Genomic DNA, 13,614 nt, shown 5'->3' with positions numbered 1-13,614 from the left:
AACGATCGGTTTGTGTGAGAAACCGAACAGTATTTATATCATTTTTTACCTCTAATACACCACTATGTCCAACTCCGTTCAGCTTCCGGTGTGTGAGGTCTGATCGCGCTCTGACAACGGAAGTGATGTCTCGCGCTCATTGAAGTATATGGGCGAGACATCACTTCCGTCGTCAGAACGCGTTTTTTGACCTCACTAACAGGAAGCTGAACGAAGTTGGACATAGTGGTGTTTTAGAGGTAAAAAATGATATAAATACTGTTCGGTTTCTCACACAAACCGATCGTTTCGTGTCTTAAGACATCAATGTGTCGTCACGAGCCGCAGGGTTTAATTTGGATTTGTCTAAGCAAGTTTTATTTACTGTTATAGTTGAAGTTCCTATCCACTGCTATTATTTGACTGACAGACGGCAGCGGTTGCAGTTAAAAATCATAATTTGCGTTCGACTGAAGAAACAAATTCACCTACATCTTGGATGCACTGGGGGTAAGCAGATAAACATCAAATTTTCATTTTTGGGTGAACTATCCCTTTAATGCTTTCTGCTGAGATTCCTGAATCAAAATGGATTGAAAAAAAAAAAAAAAAGAAATAATCACAAAACACAACAGTAACTACTAGACATTGTAAAATGTATATATTATGTTTTTATTATATTATTATTTTTTATAATATTGCTTATTTCTAATACATTGATCAATAGATCTCAAAGGGGAAAAAAACAAATTATATTTATATATTTTATAACATATCACAAATTACCACACATTTCTTAAAACTAGTAGTAGCAAAAAGCAATTCTAGGCAGTTGGAAAATTGCATAGTTCTGCAAAACTATAAACCAAAAAAAAAAAAAAAAGAGAGAAAAGATTTACTTATTTTTATTAGTTCCTGGAACTTAATGGCGAGTGTGATTATTGATTTGATATTCCCATAAAGCTATTATGCCATGTCAGATGCATTAGTGCAGGATTCATTAGCTAATCATCTGCTTGTCTGATGTAAAATTACACCGTCTGCAGAAAGGAAAATTAAATGTTTTAAGAACCTCAACTTCATTTATTATACTCATTATTGAAAAGGTTTATGGTTAGATCTGCCCCGTTTCTGCCCTAACAGTGTAAAATTTAAAGCTGCAATCTGTAATTGCAAATGCCTGGAATTAACTTGGAATGATTCTGAAACAAATGGCTGGACAGACAGTACAATTACTGTCGCATAACCCTTAACGTCCTGCCAGATGGCAGTTTTTTTCCCATCCATCTGTTATTTCCAGGGTCTTCACTCTTTTTTGACCCACTGCAACCATGTTTAATTTTAATATTGAATTCAAGAAGTCATGGAGCCAACTTCACCTCATCCTGGTTCAAGTTCAGATCATCTCCAGATCTCCTCACCTAATAATCAACAAATGGGGTTTATCTCAATCTGCCTGCCTTTGCACAGGAACTTGTCATTCAGATCACACTTTATCAAAATTCAGGACATATTGGGGAAAAAAATAACCAAATAAAAAATAAACAACAAGGTATGGTTTAAATTAGGACAAATGAATCGTTCTACAATGATTGTGGTGATTTTGTAGGGGAGTGAATCTGCATGGAAAAAAATAAATAAATTACAATCATAGATAAATACAATATAGAAAGATTCTCACATAGGCAGGCATTTTGACATAAGTTTGCGTGTATGTGTTTGTTCAAACACAAATAGACGCAGAAGAGAATGGAATTCAGTGTTTGCGTGCCTGTCTGTACGGCTCTGTGCACGCACAGAAAACAGCGCACAAGTTCTCTTTCGCATTTTGTTGCGAAAGTTCTCTTTCGCATAATTGGTTTAAAATCGCTTGAATGTTTAAAATGACAGGACCTCGAACATATGCAAATGATAAACTTTCGCTATATGATGGTTAAACTTTGCAATTAATCAGAGAATCACGTGCGTTTTGAGGCATATGGTGCCTGATCTGAGCGGATCAACTATGAACCCGGTGACTATTGTGGATGCGCACATCGCAATATCAATGCTAAAATGATATATCGTGCAGTCCTAGTTTAAATGTGCTAATAGTTAGATAAAGTGGTTGAGGAGTAGAATTTCCAGACAGAACGAACCAGCCACTGATAGTGACATAAAAAAGTAAACAGACCAAACACCAGGTCTAGCATACTAGTCCAAATTCATATTATGACTTGAACAAGTTAGTTAAAATAGTTGAGATTAGCATAGCCACAGGAGTCAAAGGTTGTTTAAATATACTTGGTTGGAGAAAACATGGGAATGGACTTCAGGGCTGGAGCTGCTCACCACATCTTGACATCCTTAAGGTCTAGATCTCCCACAATCTCTAGCACATCCACACAACTCAGATCCTGCACACGGTGCTTGTAACTCAGCTGGTGGAACCCGTTAACTGCCACTTTAAACTCCTGAGCTTCACACAGGATGATCATCTGCCATGGAAGAACATGAGGATGAAGTCAGGTTTCAAAGTGCAGATACTACTCAAAAATACAGAGCTACAATAGATAAGATGCACATGCAGGAACTGATGAATTACTAAAACTAATCATGGCCTCCATCCTGCATGTTCACAGATATGCACTAAAACCAAGTCATCATTCTATAAAGTCAACATGAAATGGTTTTGTAAGCCCGTAATGTGGCATATTTCAAAGTGAAACAAAAGGGTCCATTTTTGTAAAGCATTCAATGAGGTTCACATTCCATGTTTTCTCATTGTAAGCACTAACACTGTTCATCAATAAATCTAATGTGCAATTATTCTAGCACTAGCATTCTAGCAAATGTTTGTGTACCCCCATTTAAAACAGTGATTCAAGGTCTTTTCACAATGTACTGAATTGATATATCATTCTAATTAAAAACAATTCAAATAATTAACTAATTGCTCAAGTTTTGATTAACTAATTTAAATTACAAAAAATTCTAACAATTCCTTAAAATTGTTACACCCACAAAATAACATTTGGACATTTTTATAGCATGACAGGAAGTAGATATAACAATGCTGTAACATGCATTACTGTTGAGTTAACTAATTAACATTACATTACTGATAATATTAGGTCTAAAACAATGCCTAATGTAGCTATTTGAGCTATTTGGCAATTCATGTGACATTAGCTAGCAAAAACAGTCATATCAGAGGCAAGGAAAGTTATTACATTTTGACAAAATTGTAATAAATGTACAATTTTGTTACAAAATGTAATAACATTTTGTTATTACAAAGCATTGCAAAGCATTTTGTTTCTCTGGAATAATGTGAATTTAACGTACCAGGAATGTGCATTAAGAAAAAACATAGAATTTATTTAGATTTCATGACTTTCAAATATCAGGAAATACTTTTATTTCATGTGTGTTCACACTTGGCAGGTTTGGAACTCTGGTGCAATTGCACTGTTAGTGTGGTTCATTTGAATAAGTGAACACTGCCATCCGAACCCTGGTGCGCAAAAAACAAGCAAGCAGAGACCCCTGAAAAGGTGTGTCTTGGTCTGCTTCCAAATGATTTCTGGTGCAGTTTGACTGAAATATGAACACAATATGGACCAAAGACCAGAAGTAATGTCACGAGATGCAACCCTAAAAAGGACAGAATGCTCAGAACCGTGACTTCTTGCAGCTGATCTTCGTTTGTGTGTGTACCTGAGGAATTTGTCTCCTTTACACATTTTATAGGCTCTTTATGAGTTCTCAGCTGGTAAAAATACCACTGTATGTTCGCACATACAACGAGTGCATTTAGACCAACACACAACATTGTTTTGGATGTTCGGTAAGTTCCGTCGCAAAATATACATCATAAAAGACATTTTTTGTTTTGTTTGGTAACTTCAGGTTTGCTGTTAAAAATGATAGTGCGAACGCCAAATGAACCAGGACTAAATGTATCATTTTCTTTTTTGGTCCATACCAAAAGAACCAAGTGAACCGAACTACAAGTGTGAACACAGCCTTAGTGACAAGAAATATCTGATACCTCAAAGTATTGACCAGGTGAGAAGGGAAAGCTGGGGAGGGAGCACTCCTCGAACCCCCAACAACCCGACAGGAAAGAGTTTCGAACAAAGGATCCAGTTTTGAAACGGGAGTTTAAATGAAAAGCAATGTCCTCTGAGTTACTGATGCGCAAGTTTACTGTGAAGCTATGGGGATAAAGGAAGATATAGAAGACATCGATACATAATTTAATGAGAAATGGGTTAAAAATGTCAAAAAGCATTTATTATATATTATACATCTATAATATTCCAGTGGTATTCCTGCTGGTTGTTTTCGTCTCATACCTCTGAGGGGAATCAGTGATCTGCCCCTTCACCATAATGGAATCTCCTGGTCTCAATCCTTTCGCAAGTTTGCTCTTAAATGGAAGACTCTGGAATGAAAAAGGAACACATCTGACAATGGTTTCAAATTCAGCAGGACAAAGACAGCACAATTTACCCAAAACAACCAGTGTCATTGGATTTTATTGTGTCCAGCCACCACTATAATAATAATTCACAGCTGTTATTACCAGGGTGTTGCTATGCAGTCACTGAAGGCTGGAATACACAACATGACTTAAAATGAAAACAGATTTTAAAACACTAAGCATCACCACACACTTGTGAGGATGTAGCCTCATTGCTATGAGAAGCATGACAAAGAAATGGTCTACTCAAAATATCAAATATGTTAGTATCATATGAAATCTGTCAACTACAACTGCCCAAAATCTGCAGACTGGCTCTGACTTTCTGCAACTAGCAACGACACGCCTGCAAACAAGGCAAAAATCTGTTTAAAGTTTGTGTACTGTATTCCACCCTTAAGGCAGAGGTCTTCAACCCTACTCAGGGAGACCCACGGTCCTCCAACCCTAATCAAACACACCTGAACCAGCTAATCAAGCTCTTTAGGACAGAGATGGGCTGCATCCAAAATCGCACATGTCCCATATAGTAGGAGAAAAACAGTATATGAAAAGAGTAGTATGTCTGAATTCACACAGTATTTATAAAAGAGTAGGCAAAACGTTGATCTACTTCCGGCGAGATTCTGAAGTGTGCATATGATCAACACTTTACTATCCCATGAGGCAACGGGAGAGGATTTGTGAATGGCAGTGAAGTGACGCAACTGATGCTGGTAGGTCACATGATAATGACAACAAGGTGAATGTAGTCCGGATTACATTCATACTGCACAATTCATACTATATAGAATATACTTCTGTAGCGGTCACAAAGTAAGTACTCATTCAAAATAAATTAAAAGATTTCAGACGCAGCCATGGTCTTATTGTTGGGAGATACGAGGATCCGTGACTCTACCATTAGAGAAAGCATAACTGCCAACTTGGATCATGTGTGTCTTGATAACCATTCACATTACAACCTGAATTTCTTTCACAGTTGTGCGACAATCTATCACTGTTTGCGGATACCATAGAAATGAATGAGAAATGCTGTAAACTGAATCCCACCCGTTGAAAAATTGTCTGTGACTTATCTTATAAAACAGCATTTTTTCAGTGTAAACTCCAAAAATAGATAAATCCAAAATGAATATTTAATGGCAAATATGTTGAAGATTAGCCGATAGGCTGTCAATTCATTAAATTATAAGCTGTTTTCCACAAAATCAGTTTATTCAGAGTAGTGAAGCCTGTCCTCCATTGACATCCAATAAAAAAACTGCCTCTAGTCCCTTTCCTGCATACAGCAGCATTATGATTTTTTGTGTTGTTGTTGTTTGCCTTAAAGCAGCTTAGCAGAAGCAGGTTGTATATAAAGTTTACTGGAAAGTGGGTCTCCATGAACAGGGTTGAAGATCTCTGCTTTAAGGTATTCCAAGTGCATTGCAATACTGTATGGTTGCAGAGGTGATGCTAAGCCATCTGTTAGGGTGTTATAGGTGGTTCTCAAAGCATTGTTAGCTGGTTGTTAGAGATTTCTGATGGTTGGTTATTGGCAGGGTTAGGATACCAAAGCCACACTGTAGAAACCGAAACCAAGCCATTGACAAAACGTTGTCTCCTTCATCATGCTTGTTTAGACACTATATACACCATTTCTTGAGGTTGTACTCTACCTACAAGTTTCTAATCAGCAAAGGCCTGATTTTAGGGTCAAAGTGACCAAATAATGCCAATGTCCTGGTTTCTGTCCAGACTGTGAGGCACCCACCTCAATTTGACTTCAATCATTTTGAAATCGAGTTATCCAGTTTAATCTGAAGTCAAAAGTAACGCTGCCACATAAAAACTACCATCGCATGTGAAAACAATTTCAGGTTTGCCCTTTAGGAAATTATTCAGCCTGATTGTACTCACCGTGTCACCTGACTCCGACATGACTGACTATTGGATGAAAGAGGAGGGGAATGTTATAATTAAACAGCTTCAGCTAAACTATCTATTTTACTGCAAAACAAAGACACACATCACTTAACTAACACACAAACACACACGTTTGGGGTCATTTATATGTATTTGTTTTGAAAGAAATTAATACTTTTATTCAGCAAGAACACAATAAACTAATTAAAATGTTATCATTTTTACTTCAAATAAATGCTGCTCTTTTGAACCGTCTATTAATCAAGGAATCCTGAAAAAATGTATTTTTGTTTCCACAAAATTATTAAGCAGTTTTCAACATCTGTTTTCAACATTGATAATAAGAAGAAATATTTCTTGAGCATCAAATCAGCATATCTGAATGATTTGAGAAGGATCATGTGACACTTAAAACTGGAGTAATGATGCTGAAAATTCAGTATTGCATCACAGGAATGAATGACATTTTAAAATTTGTAAAAAAAAAATAGAAAACAGTTGTTTTAAATTGTAATAATATTTCACAATATTAGTATTTTTACTGTATTTTGAAGCCTTGGTGAGTGTAAGAGACTTCTTTCAAAGCATTACAAAAATCTTACTAACCCCAAACTCTTGAACAGTAGTGTGTGCATATATATATATATATATATATATATATATATATATATATATATATATATATATATATATATATATATATATATATATATATATATACTTAAAAAAAGAAGGGAAAAAAAAAACAAAATTGCTAAAAACAACATCAGTGTAATCACTTACATAAGGCTGTGATCTTTTGCTCACAACTGCGTTTGGAGGTGTGATGGGGTTCTGAAAAAAATGCAAGTACCAACCACATCATATCAAACACTAAAAGTACTGATCAAATAAACAAGTGTGTGCATCATGTACTATGTACCCCTGACCTACAATCTACAATTTATCTAATACTATTCTCTACATCTCTACATCTGTCTCTACATTCTCTACTAATCTATATCTGTCAGTCCCACTATCTGTCAGTTTTCAGGCAACTTTAATGCAAATGCAAAAATTTTCTTAAAATGTTTGGAACATTATAAATTTTAATTGAAATTAAAAAAAGCAAGTTACCTTACTCGCTGAACTGGGAATAAACCCAATGGCCTGAATTTGAACCTTCCCTGATATGGCCACTGTGTCCACCTTCTTGAGCTCTAACCTGTGCCTGTACTCCAGCAGATGAGAGCCATTTACCGCCACCTGGAGGCAATAAAACAAAATATATCCTTATTTGAAAAAGTAATTTGTGAAATCACAAAACATTTTCCTCTTCATATGAAGGACAAACAAACTCATGCTTGATAGTGCCATCAACTGAAAGCATGTGAATTAAAAACACAACAGGAAATGACTTGTTGACATCACAGCTCTTATTGGCATAGAACAACTTAACTAAAATGATAGTCCATTAACTCTAATATCATATTTAATGTTTGAGAATAAAGTACAACCTCTACAGAATTATATAGGGCCCCTAAAAGGACAGCGATGGACACAATATGAGATGGGAGTAAAAATTTAATTTCAATGCTTTTGTGTTTGCTCATGAAAATTTTGCATTCCCAAGACAGTTAGCATTCCCAAATATTTTGTGTCCCACAAAAGTATTTTGTTCCTCGAGAAACTGTTCTCTTGCAAAATAAATGTATTATGTATAGTTATAATATAATATGAGATGGAAGGAGATATATATATATATATATATATATATATATATATATATATATATATATATAATCTCCTTCCATCTCATATTATTTCTATCACCAGTTATGACTAACCCTAATGAAAAGTTTTGCGAAATTTCCTTGAAAAAAAGTTTTGCAAAAAAATATGCAGTATCTGTTTTTGCTAAGCTTAGATCTATATACCACTATGAACATTTTTTATTTCTCCCCTAACACCTACTCTTGTCTACATTCAAGGTGTTTGTCATCTCAAACAAACAATTCTAATATTTTGAACCACAGAGCAACCATTTATACACTTCACAGCTTACCTGCTGCATATTAAGGAGAAAGTATTTTAAAGGTGCAGTAAGTGATTTCTGAGAAACAATATTGATATCTGAAATCAACCCAAACAAACACACCCCTCCCTTCATTGCTCCACCCCCAAAATGAACCAACATGTAATGCAAAAGTGAACATCTCTTTATCATAGCTAAAGCGAAGATTACAAACAAACAAGGAAAAACAAAAAATGAACATATAGTACACAAGAGTATATACAAGCAAGAGTTAGTTGTTAGTCACCAGCAGCACACCAGCTCCAGACAAACAATGCCACTCAAAACTGTTCTGTTACTATAGATATTATTACAACAACATCATATCTTGGTTCTGTGAAACACAGCAAAGCCAATGATACTCACGTACAGAGCAGAAACAACGCAACCTTGGCGTCCTGTTTTCAGGCCTTCCTGCTTAGGTCTCTCCCGTGCTGGAAAGCTTTTCTAATGTTAACGCGAGTACTAAAGTTCTTGCCTTATCCTAACCTCTTCTTTTTCCAGTGATATTCTTCTGACTTTTCTCTTTTATAATGTCTCTCAACCATCTCTCTTTCTACAGTCTTTCTTTAAATATCCCTCTTGATCACTCTCTCTCCTCCCCCATCATGAGTGGATACACCCCTGTCTGCTGATTGAAGTGTGTTGCGCTGCTTGGTCCACTACAATTTCAACAGCGTTTATCAGAAGAAATCAATTATCAGAAGAAATCAATTAATCAATTACCTTTAATATCCAAAAATGACACAATTCACCTATAATTTAACCTGTTAACTGTCATGGGCCCACCGGTGGGCCCACAGCCATTACATATTTAAAACAGTAATATTCTATACTAAACCTAAACTAATCTTGACAAACTATATATCATTTGAAAGCTTAGAATCTCTAGTTTACATATTTGGTGACTGATTTTCAAAATAAATTACAGAGGAGCAGTAATTTATCAATTTGCAACAAGCATATTTTCATACTCATAAGGCAGACCTTTATTTTGAATTAGCGATGAACATGAAAAATCATTAAAGATTGGTTGAAACATGTTTGTTTTCATGCCAAGAGTTCAAAAGATAACATCCATTCAATTTTTTGAGAAAAAAAGGTCTGAAAATGTTTTTAATAGAAAAAAAAAATACATTTATGATTGTGGCGGCGATCTATAACCCACAAACATGTTATTTTTTATGTTTATTAGAGGCTGAATTCATATCAAATTCTGCCAAACTTCCCATACTACTTCTATATAGGATGTCTACATCATAAATTGTATGAAAATAATGGAAATATATGGTTCAGATCACTCAAACCATATATGGAAATGGAGGAGCCTTTATATGGTCAGTAATGGAGCTTGGTTGTCATCTAGTGAAAAAGTGTGGTACTGCGCCCAAACAAAATCTTACTGAAAGCTCATTTTTTGAGATATCAACCTGAAATTTGGAACACAACTTGTTCAGATTTTGGCTTTGATTTCCTTGCAGTTTTAGAGTAAAACTTGTTTTGTAAAATATATATTTTATATAAAATATAAAATATTATATTTTTACATTTTACATTTTCATAAACTTAAACTTCTATAACTTTTTTTCTGTTCCACTTACATAAGATCATTTCACTTCTACAATAATCTGCCAAACTTTAAAACAAGACCAGCCTTATGTCTATACTCCAAAGTATTCTTGAATTATAATCATTTAAGTTTGGATAGTGCATTTTCTTGTCTAAAAAAAAAAGTGGGGGTGACAGTTAACAGGTTAATAAAGTCACTAATGTTGTATCATTTCAAACAAGAGAATGAGATTAAAGTTAAAAGACATCATATGGCTCCAGAGATATTTCCAGAGATAAGTAATAAAACTCAAGTTTATAACCTTGAACAAATCTTTCTGTACGAGTATGATGATCTCAAAGGCAGTGCCGTGCCTGAAGGGCATCAGGTAGTGGATCTCCTCTTTCCCCCAGCACTCCTTCTGCAGCGTGTTACAGACGATGTAGGGAGAGCGCTTGAAGCGAGGATTAAAATGAAAAGCCACATCTGCCCGTGGCTTCACGCTGCTCCCGCAGGTCAGGTCAACCTGAAATCTGCAAGACAGTTTACTGATTCTCACTGTTTGGACTGGATGTGGACAAAATTAAAATGTAATTTAAACATAGGGTGTTGGTAAACCAGGGTATTTTAACAGATTTAAACTGCATTCTTTTTATTATATGGTTGTTAACCATATCTTAGAAATTGACCATGCTGTCATCATTTATTATTGCTACTTTTTTAATAAATAGATTTTATTGTTTTACTCCTGTTCTTAACATATAACAATTATTGAATCTACAATTCTACAATTTTGTATTTCCACAAACTGTTTGTGCCATCATTTTTCAACATGACCAACATTTTTACCACTACTACAGTTTTCTGAACGTTACTGTACTTGGTTACCAAAAAGACAACAGTGTAAATAATAAATTATAACTATCCCCTCCACCTCAAATGTTACAGGACTACCTCAAGTACTTTCTGTTTAGGGAGTGCAGAGACATTTAACATGGAAAGAAAGGAACATTTTAATATGAAGCCAAATCGAGGCTTTTAAGCTCTCACCTGTCGGAATCACTGGGTACACTGCCCTGAATGAGCACCATCTCTCCGGGCTGAAGTCCGCCCAGGATGGTACCAGCATAAGGAATCGTCTACAGGCAGTAATTGGAACCATGAGACACATTTTTTACACATGAGACTCAGTTTTCCCTACCTAATAATTCTACAAGATACAGTTAACCATTTACGCTTTCAAAAACATAAACAGTTAAAGTCTAAATTAACTTGTTAGTCTACGTAGTTAAACCATAAGCAAAAAGTAAACGTAGAGTAAAGCTTACTGGATTCATTACTGTTTGTTTCGCACTTGCGACAGACATATTGGCGATGCTGTTCAGAAAGTCTCTTTATATGCTGTTTTACGAGTTAATCACCAACTGAGGAAGAAAATATAAACGCATTCTGCACTTTCACTTCCGCATGTGTGAATGACGCGTTCAGTGACCAATCAAAGCGCAATTTGAGCGCGACGCGTTCAGTGACCAATCAATGCGCTATATTATCGCAACGCATCCAGTGACCAATCAATTGCGATATGAGCGCGACGCGTTCAGTGAACAATCAAAGCGCATCCAGTGACCAATTTGATTTGAGCAGGATGCGTTCAGTAAAAAAGAAAGTGTTTCAACACTTTTCTGGAAAGATTTGTACGGAGCCCCTAAAGGGACATGGTGGTAGAAAAAAAAATGGGAAGGAAGGAAAAAAAATTTGGGATGGGAGGATTTTTTTTTTTTCAAATCTTTTGCGTTCCCTCGCAAAGATGTTTTGCGTTCCCTCGCAAAGATGTTTTGCGTTCCCTCGCAAAGATTGCGTTCCCTCGCAAAGATGTTTTGCGTTCCCTCGCAAAGATGTTTTGCGTTCCCTCGCAAAGTTATAATCGTTCCCTTGCTGAGCTCGGACAAACACTTCCTCTTTAATGTCCCGCTGGCTGGCAGTAGTGTTTTAGTTAGTAACATACGTTAATAATGCACACAAATAATGCGCGGCTCATAGAGTTTGAACTTGTTGGACTTAAAAATGAATGCAGTCAGTGCTTATGTCAAGCAGTTCGGTTGGTAATATATTCACAGATTCGAGCTTCCCGGATTAATAACTCGTGAGCTAAACGTTGTTAAAACACAAATGCAGCTACTTCCAATCATAGTAGCCTAGACAACAAGCTACCACAACCCAATTTTCCTCAAATGTGTTTTATAATAAATTGGTCTCTAAGAGCAGGCGGCGGAGATACACGCCTGAAGGGACGTCTGAAAAGTGCAAAACCCGAAACCCTTTTGCTCATTTTATATTACGAAAAATACTCAATAACTTCACTGTAACACACTGTTACCAAACTGGCACCAAATTCAGTTCATACATCACTGCTATCCTGCTGGTTATAGGTACTACAACACTTAGTTTGGCAAGTAGCACTTAAAGGCCTTCTTTACACAAATGATGTTGGTACACAGCTTACATACAACAGCTTTTGCATGATAATGGCTTACTGGATTTGATGGCATTACAATTTATTTAATATTTTTACTAATAACAGTTAAGTTATTATTATATTATTTTATTTAATTTTAATAATCATAAACGTTATGCATTTTTTTTTTTTATCAAACTAAGTGTTGGGTTTTGCACTTTTCAGACGGTCCCTTCAGGCGTGTCTCTCCGCCGCCTGCTCATAGAGACCAATTTATTATAAAACACATTTGAGGAAAATTGGGTTGTTGTAGCTTGTTGTCTAGGTTACTATGATTGGAAGTAGCATTTGTGTTTTTAACAACGTTTAGCTCACGAGTTACTAATCCGGGAAGCTCGAATCTGTGAATATATTGCCAACTGAACTGCTTGACATAAGCACTGACTGCATTTCTTCATTTTTGAGTCCAACAAGTCCAAACTCTATGAGCCGCGCATTATTTGTGTGCATTATTAACGTATGTTACTAACTGAAACACTACTGCCAGCCAGCGGGACATTAAAGAGGAAGTGTTTGTCCGAGTTCACAGCAAGGGAACGATTATAACTTTGCGAGGGAACGCAAACATCTTTGCGTGGGAACGCAAAACATCTTTGCGAGGGAACGCAATCTTTGCGAGGGAACGCAAAACATCTTTGCGAGGGAACGCAAAAGATTTGAAAAAAAAAAATTCCTCCCATCCCAAATTTTTTTCCACCACCACGTAAAATTTCCTTCCTTCCCTTTTTTTTTTCTACCACCATGTCCCTTTAGGGGCTCCGTAGATTTGAGTTCCTATTGCTTTTCTAAAGTTAATATGAACTGTAATTTACACATTAAGGATGTTGTTTGCTTTTTTGAAAACCAAAACAAATCTTTAGAATCTACTGTTAACTTTCTTATCATTGTGGCAAAATTCTATTTTAACAAACAAAGGTTTCTTAAGAAAATACCCACTTTTATAGATTTATTATATGAAGTAGAACATTTAATCAAATCACCAAGAATAATTAATAACAAAAAATGTATTTCTTTTTTGAAGAGATATGATGATATCTTTCATGTACCGTGATTAATACTTGTTTTGGTGTGTGTGTGTGTGTGTGTGTGTGTGTGTGTGTGTGTGTGTGTGTGTTTTATCCTCTTTTCTTTCTTTGTTTTGG

General features: G+C 35.7%; 1 protein-coding gene across 6 annotated transcripts in view; it reads right to left on the bottom strand.

Moving 5' to 3' along the window:
• Nucleotides 1-11,446, bottom strand: part of lgals8a (galectin 8a) — a 41,951-nt gene extending 30,505 nt beyond the window's left edge. For 2 of the 6 annotated variants that reach the window (XR_007186988.1, XM_048206306.1), the window contains exons 1-9: nt 11,286-11,446; nt 11,008-11,096; nt 10,280-10,490; nt 7,472-7,600; nt 7,139-7,189; nt 6,350-6,376; nt 4,320-4,408; nt 4,013-4,178; nt 2,311-2,456 (exon numbers count right to left, since the gene is read on the bottom strand). Coding sequence is in view for 4 of the 6 variants with exons in the window: in XM_048206306.1 (XP_048062263.1) it covers nt 2,311-2,456; nt 4,013-4,178; nt 4,320-4,408; nt 6,350-6,376; nt 7,139-7,189; nt 7,472-7,600; nt 10,280-10,490; nt 11,008-11,096; nt 11,286-11,324 (947 nt within the window). In the remaining 2 variants the exon portion in view is untranslated. Of the gene's footprint in view, nt 1-625; nt 2,457-4,012; nt 4,179-4,319; nt 4,409-6,349; nt 6,377-7,138; nt 7,190-7,471; nt 7,601-10,279; nt 10,491-11,007; nt 11,097-11,285 lie in introns of those variants that run through there. The other 4 variants (XM_048206309.1, XM_048206308.1, XM_048206307.1 and 1 more) reach the window with 4 other exon arrangements.
• Nucleotides 11,447-13,614: the final 2,168 nt, after the last annotated feature.

This window comes from Megalobrama amblycephala, linkage group LG11 (assembly GCF_018812025.1).
Source record: "Megalobrama amblycephala isolate DHTTF-2021 linkage group LG11, ASM1881202v1, whole genome shotgun sequence".
In the NCBI taxonomy this organism is placed as follows: domain Eukaryota; kingdom Metazoa; phylum Chordata; class Actinopteri; order Cypriniformes; family Xenocyprididae; genus Megalobrama; species Megalobrama amblycephala.
The sequence above is the reverse complement of the archived record's forward strand: the minus strand, read 5'-3'. Positions and strand labels throughout refer to the sequence as shown.